At 43.5% G+C, this 7,803-nt stretch overlaps 1 protein-coding gene across 1 annotated transcript; it reads left to right on the forward strand.

Annotated features, from left to right (window-relative positions):
* The first annotated feature begins 485 nt into the window (after positions 1–485).
* slc5a11 (solute carrier family 5 member 11) lies at positions 486–7,452 on the forward strand. The gene is made up of 16 exons (XM_047037475.1): positions 486–706; positions 1,750–1,943; positions 2,304–2,375; positions 2,651–2,755; positions 3,073–3,132; positions 3,231–3,335; positions 3,459–3,564; positions 3,725–3,805; positions 4,016–4,221; positions 4,452–4,587; positions 4,739–4,846; positions 4,992–5,142; positions 5,254–5,422; positions 5,636–5,851; positions 6,864–7,038; positions 7,189–7,452. Exons 2-16 carry the CDS (start codon positions 1,797–1,799, stop codon positions 7,404–7,406), a joined length of 2,055 nt encoding a protein of 684 aa, XP_046893431.1. The 5' UTR covers positions 486–706; positions 1,750–1,796; the 3' UTR covers positions 7,407–7,452.
* Positions 7,453–7,803: the final 351 nt, after the last annotated feature.

Consider the following 7,803-nt stretch of genomic DNA (forward strand, 5'->3'; position numbering starts at 1 on the left):
TGTACTTAGGAGAGGTGCACTGATAAGAAGATATTTAGACAATATTGGAAAAATACCTTGCACATCTGTGCTTTAAATGTCAAGTTAAACTGATTTTAAAAATTCAACTGTTCCTGAAAAACAATACTAGATTAAGCAATACCTTAGCTTGTTGTAGAAATGTAACATGTCAATTTTGTTTTAATGCTGAACGTTCTACAGCACTGTATTTTGAACAACTACATAACAAATCTGCCACTATCTTTCCTGTAAATGGTACTGTTGGCTGGCACATCGTATTGTTCCCTATGCCCTTCTAAGCCAAACCACTTGATGTAGCTATTACAAGCCAGCACGCAGGCACATGCAGACATAGGCATGTGGACTGATACTCCCCTCAGGTATTGGGGCATTTCACTGCCCTGGATTTGTGCTGGTTGACGACTCAACCAACAACAGTTTTTTGCCCATTAACGCCATGCATGTGTGGTGCAATGTGGTGATAAAACTGGGTGACATTTTAACCAGAATGTAGTAATATATAACGTGTGAATGGAGTTTGATCCCTTCGTCTTTATTGTGTGTCTGGATGAGAATGAAGAAACGAGAAATCTCCCTTAGTGTTTAATGTGTGAGACTGGACATGCCCTAGGATTTTGACAATGTGAAATTACATCAGGACAAACCATCTGGAATTAAACCTGGAGTTTTACTGTCTACCAACAAGGTAAATGATAAGCATCTGTTACCTGACAATTATTCTTACTGGGGGATCTACATCTGATGATAGGCAAATGTATAAGTGGCTCTTTTTTGTAAAATAGACTTTTACATTTGCTTATTATCAGATGTAAATAAGTGTGTTGAGTAATATTAACAGTGATAAATTGTTACATGATAAACATATATATCTTTAAAAAAAAATGTCAGTATTTGTGTACAAGAGTACAACTACCAAGTGTACTTCCTGCAAGGTATACACTACAAGTTAAACATAAAGTCACTGTTTCTCATCAGGACTGTACTTGCTTTCATTCCTGTTGCCAAGAGGAAAATGTTATGACTGCCCATGTGATTGGAAAAACAAGGATTGAATTAATGTGTTTTTACACAAGTGAAGAAACAGAACACTCAAATATACAAGCAGTATACAACACTAAACTTTAGTAGTGTGTACCTTACAGGAAGCACACCTGATAGTTCAACTCTTGTACAGAAATACTCACATCTTTATTTAAGATGTTGTTGTATGTTTTGAACAGCATCTGTTACCTGACAATCTGACAGTCTTACTGGGGGATTTCTGAAACTCTGTTTGGAAATGTTGACTTTGATCATTGTAAACAATCAAGACAGTTTATCACTGATAATATTACTCAACACACTTATCTACATCTGATAATAAGCAAAACACTTCTTTTTTTTTTTTTACAAATCGGATAATAAGCAAATGTAAAAGTGTCTTTTACAAAAAAGAGACACTTTTACATTTGTTTATTATCAGATGTAGATCCCCAGTAAGACTAATTGTCAGGTAACAGATGCTCACAGTCTGCTCCAAGTAGCAGTCACGCCTCAAACACAGAGACACAGAGACACACATCCACACGCTACATCAAACCTAAGCATTAATTAATAGTGAGATTAGCCAATATACTGACTCAAAATAGACCAACTGAGTGTAAAACCTGTCTGATCATGACATATTGGGAGTGTGGTACTGTGACGTCAGCTGAAAATAAACAACAGAATATCTGTCTCCTGTCTCAGTGGAAGACACACATTCACCTTCTGAAATTTTAGCAACCTCAGACCTGATGGCTAGCAGCCAGGGGACCAGTGCAGCCCCCTCCCTGCCCCCAACCACATCCACTGGAGGTCCAGGGCCACAGGCCACCCTTGTTGTTGTGGACATTGTGGTACTCGTGGTCTACTTCCTCTTGGTGTTGGCTGTGGGCCTGTGGGTAAGTGTGCAGATAAACCTGAGCCCTGTTCAAAGTCTTTCAACACAAATCCTTAATGCTTTTACTTGGAGATTAATTTGATGGATGGATCACTGTAATTTGGAAAGAATAAGGAAATGGCACCTGGCATGAGTTACTTGGGTCCTGGCATGAGTTGCTTGGGTGCTGCCATTTCTCAATTAAGTTGAGGTGTTTCTCATCATGCTGATGACTGATATTGGTCAGAGGGGTATGTATATGTAGTTGTGTAAAACTACCAACCTACTGGTGTCAGATCTGGTCAAACGCTTATAGGACAAAATTATAAACTCTCCGTTATGAAGAGCAGAGCTTCTCTGACATCCCCCCCTTCTCCACCAGTCCATGTGGAGGACCAAGAGGAGCACAGTGGATGGTTACTTCCTGGCAGGAAAGAGCATGTCCTGGTGGCCGGTGAGTGAAACTCAAGACCGACAAGGGACGTTCTGGGAAAAATGTTAGCTTCCTGGAGCAGGATTCTTTTCTGACAGTCTGCAGATTTAGGCCAAAAGAAATGAGTGATTCAATCTCTTCACTTAAAATGGTCCAGAAAGTTCACAACACGCGGTAAAACAGAAGTGTGGCTGTGATTCCCCTTTCAGTATTACGCTACACGAATGGAAGCAGAGTAAGGACTTAGGCTTGTTCTGACAGTTGGTATGCTCTGTCTCTCTCCCATCCTGCTGTAGGTGGGCACCTCTCTGTTTGCCAGTAATGTTGGCAGCGGGCACTTCATCGGTCTGGCAGGGTCAGGGGCAGCGGCTGGTATCGGTGCTGTGGCGTACGAGTGGAATGTAAGACTGGGTCTCTAAATATCAAGAGGACATGTTTTATTCTGAAACTGCATATTCACCATTTGAGAAGGATTCCTTTATACTTCAGTGCTGGCAAATCAATGCAAACTTTGTAAGGGACATTATAAGATCGATAAATTAACTACAAAGTCTGTCTTTGTCATACAGCTAAGTAGGACGTTAACTTTGAACATGTTGCCATTTAGCCGTTTGAAATGAAATACAAATTGAAATTGTGAGTTTTTCCTCTGTGACCTCTGGTCATAAATAAACTCCAGTTCCCAAGGTGCCTCAGTGCTGGTGTGTGCTATTAACAGGGCATGCTGATGGTGCTGCTTCTAGGCTGGCTCTTTCTGCCTATCTATATCGCCTCAGGGGTGAGGGGTTTACAACATTACATTTAAAGTTCTAATATATAGCAATATTACTCAAACAGACAAAAGTAACATGCTGGTGTAAAACTTTTTTTTCGCAGGTCACAACCATACCAGAATTTTTGCAGAGGCGTTTTGGGGGAAAAAGAATACAATTATTTATAGCAGTTTTGTATTTATTTATTTACATCTTCACAAAAATATCGGTGAGTAAAATAGAGGCATCTCTGATGTTGATCTGAAACGTGAAAATGTTATGTTTTGTAACACTAGTGTTGCTGCACTGTGACTCTGAGCTACTCATGTCTCATGTGTTCGTGTTCCTGCAGGTGGACATGTATGCTGGAGCAGTGTTTATCCAGCAGGCCCTCCAGTGGAACATCTACGTTGCTGTGATAGTACTGCTCCTCATCACTGCTGTCTACACTGTAGCAGGTGACACCCAGCAGCAGCACCAGCACACACACACACTCTCTCTCTCTCTCTCTCTCTCTCTCTCTCTCTCTCTCTCTCTCTCTCTCTCTCTCTCTCTCTCTCTCTCTCTCTCTCTCGATGATTTGATGGAAAAATGGTCTGGGTATGTGTTTTGTTTCAGGTGGACTGGCTGCAGTCATCTACACAGATGCTGCCCAGACTGGCATCATGTTGATAGGAGCTCTCAGTCTCATGGGCTTTAGTGAGTCTCACAAGGTTTTGGTGTCTGTTTTTCTTGTTTTGTCAAGAGGATGATTCCGTTTGCCATCCAGATACAGTTCAACCACATGGCATTATATAATCCTGTAATTAATGGAGTGTTGACACTATTTGACTTGAGTAATTGAATTAATGTTTTGTTTTTGTATAGTCCATTGTGTGCATGTGTCTGATTCTTTTTTCACCTGGGGAGGTTTCGTGGAGGTGGGGGGCTGGAACGGCCTCCTGGAGGGGTATGCCAGCGCCATCCCCTCAGTACGTGTCCCCAACACCACCTGCGGCCTCCCCCGTGATGACGCCTTCCACCTGTTCCGAGATCCGGTGACCTCTGACCTACCTTGGCCGGGCATCATCATAGGCATGTCCATCCCCTCCATGTGGTACTGGTGCTCTGACCAGGTCAGTGTCACAGACAGACTACACAGCTGGTAAGGATCAGACTATCATCAGAATGTGATTACGCAAATCTTTCGTGAGGGTCAGAATGTAAGAATGATGATTGAGGAAAAGAGTTATTGTTGTCAATACCGGTAAGTATATCATTTAACACCTAAAAGTTTTTGTTGAGGGTCAGAATGTGATACCTTATAATGAGATTCAAGGTAATAGTCCCATTTCTATCTTTTAAGGTGATAGTGCAGCGGTCTTTGGCTGCTAAAAACCTTATCCATGCTAAAGGAGGCTCCTTATTGGCTGCATACCTCAAGATCCTGCCCTTCTTTATGATGCTACTTCCTGGCATGATCAGCAGAATACTCTACCCAGGTTGTCATGGATACCATGATGTTGACGCACACTTGGCACATGCTTACTGGGCATAGTATACACACAAACAGAAATAATGGTTTCATTAGCAGCGGTGTGACTTCCTCCAAAGCTATCTGACATTAGTTGTTTGTTGTTGTTTACTGTCCAGACGAGGTGGCTTGTGGGGACCCAGATGTGTGTAAAAAGGTGTGTGGGAACAGCGTGGGCTGTTCAGACATTGCCTACGCTAAACTGGTCATGGAGCTACTGCCTTCGGGTGAGAAGGTCCCTCTTTCTCTTTCCCTCCCCCCCCCTCTCTCTCTATATATATATATCTCTCTCCCTCCCTCCTTTCTTGCACACAATTATTAGCCTAAAGCTTTTATTGTCTAGCACTCTCAATCTTTGTGTGTGTGTGTTAGGTCTGCGTGGTCTGATGATGGCGGTGATGATAGCGGCCCTCATGTCCTCCCTCACCTCCATCTTCAACAGCTCCAGCACCATCTTTACCTTGGACCTGTGGAGGCACCTCCGACCGAGGGCCTCCGAGTGGGAGCTCATGATCGTGGGCAGGTGCACACGCCACCACGTGCACGGAACAGCCTTGACATACAGTTACACACATGTTCACAGGGTAAATACATCTGTCTGTGTGTTTGTGTACGTGCTTTTATTTGTGTGTAGGAGTTTTGTGCTGGTGCTGGTGGCGATCTCAGTGGTGTGGATACCTGTGGTTCAGGCCAGCCAGGGAGGTCAGCTGTTCATCTACATCCAGTCCATTAGTACGTACCTCCAGCCCCCTGTCTCCATAGTTTTCCTGGCTGGCTGTTTCTGGAGGAGGACCAATGAAAAGGTGAGTGTGTGGAGTTGGAACCTACCCTGTAGGGTGTGTACAGTACAGTAGGGGGTAGTGAACATGTATTATGGCTAACATTTAATTAAATCAAAATAATATGTAGCAACATTTTTTATCTCAATAGTGAAGCATGCCTCAGTATCTGTGTGTATCCATGTATGCTTATGTCCTTTCTTGCATGTGTGACACCCTTGCCTCCTCCATCCACAGGGGGCATTCTGGGGCCTTGTCCTGGGTCTGCTTGTGGGCTGTGTAAGGATGGTTCTGGACTTTGTCTATCCTGTACCCTTGTGCTTCGAAGAGGACACCAGACCTGTGGTGGTGAAGGACGTCCACTACCTCTACTTCTCCACCATGCTGTCTTTGTTCTGTATGCTGGTGGTGGTGTCTGTCAGCCTGGCCACGGAGAAGCCCAGCCCAGAGCAGGTGAGGGAGGCCTGGGGAGGGACTTTGAGGCCGAATCCCAATACTCCCCCTTACCCCTTCCCCTTCCCCCTGGCCCTTAGTTTACCCCTAGCCCTTGGCCCTCGAAAACTGAGGGGTAAGGGCTACATATCCCTGAGAAATGGGACACCACTTGGTTACAGGTACGTCATCTAGCACGTATCGATATCTCCAAAGCAAGTAGTGTTATGCACTGATATTAAACAAAATTTGCTGCCAATGGAGTTTACTTAAAACTGTAGACATGCTAGTCAAAGAAATTATGGACTGTTGTGCGATTCAGCACTGTCACATTAGCGTACCAAACTAGCAATTTTTAGAAACGTTTCAATTAGGAAAATGGTTGCAAATATATATGTTAGTGACTGTATATAACACAAAACAAGACTGTCGTAATTTTTTTATCAATTAATCAAGCCGAAAATATTACATTTATCGGACTCTGGATGATCTGGCCGCCATTGTGGCAGGTCGCGCAGTTTTCACATAGCCCTAGGTTTCAAGTAAGCTCCCGATCTTACTTGGTTTTAAGGGGTGTATACCCATTAGTCTTAGCCCTACCCCTAGCTCAAAAAGAGTATTGGGACACCACTAGCTCTCACGGGAACGCGCAAAAACTAAGGGGAAGGGGTAAGGGGTAAGGGGGAGTATTGGGATTTGGCCTGAGTCTGACTGAGGGTTAACCCTAACCCTAACTAATTTAGATAGAATCCAACAAATCAGATCATGAGTAACAATATTTTTGTACAGTTTTTGTGGGCTTGATGAAAGCCATGTTTATACCATCAGTAAGGAAGTCAAAATCAAATGAAATATGTTTTGTTCATGTCAACTACAACCCTGAATTGATGTAGTATAAAGTGTGTAACCCCATCATTGTTTTATCTATTGACCCGTAAGCTTGGTAGGTGCAGTAGTTGAGACAGGGCTCAGTGACATGTAGATGGATACTGTTTGTTGTATGACTGATCCTGGATGTGACTTTGTCAAACAGATCAGTCGCCTTACCTGGTTTAGCAGGTTTGACCCTGTGGATGAGCCCAAGGTGGACCTAGAGGTGAGGAGCACCGAGGAGATGAGCAGGGTTCCAGAGGAGGTGGATATGGACAGAGAGGAGACCACCGTGGTGGAGCAGGAGCAGAAGGAACAAGTGCACAATGAAAGGAAAGGTGGGTTATTGTGATGATTCTGTCAGAGGCAGTCTTGTTTGGGCGTCAATCAGGTAGCTGCAAATCTCACACACCTTGCATGCGAGAAAGCAGACACCTACATACCCACATGTTCCCATGCACACACACATCTCTTACCCCTCTCCCCAGACTCTGCAGCCAGTGGGGGTAGCCAGTCCAGGTTGACGAAGGCTCTCTATTGGCTGTGTGGGATGGAGCGTCAGAGGGAGACCACCCCGCATGCCCCGCCCCCACCCAGGGACACTGTGTCTTCTCTAGAGGAGAAGCCCTGCCTTCGCAACGTGGTCAACGCCAATCTTCTCATCTGTCTCTCTGTGATAGTCTTCATCATCAGCTACTGGGCCTAACGAGATACTCTGACCAGCCAATGGCAATAAAGATATGATAATCCTCTTTGAGTCTGGCTAATTCTGATGGATGTTGTGGATTGATTATCACCTTCTGTGATTCGTATTAAAATATCTTGCTACTTAGGGAGATCCTTCAAATGGCTTATTTAAAAAACTGTCTTTGCCCCAGGTTCTTTGTCATGTTATTTATTAGTAAATGTATACTTCTGATTGTTTTACTGTAGTGATATAGAAAGCATATGTCAAGGTAATGACATAAAAAAATATATGTAGAGTGAAACTGTACAATTATCTTTCTAACTAAACTGGACTGGTCAGCTCTACTGTTTGATAGGTAATGCAATTTACAATATAGCTTTGCTAAATTAGCTAGTGCATGAAGCCACTGAATAAT

Source organism: Hypomesus transpacificus, chromosome 17 (genome assembly GCF_021917145.1).
Source record: "Hypomesus transpacificus isolate Combined female chromosome 17, fHypTra1, whole genome shotgun sequence".
Classification (NCBI taxonomy): Eukaryota; Metazoa; Chordata; class Actinopteri; order Osmeriformes; family Osmeridae; genus Hypomesus; species Hypomesus transpacificus.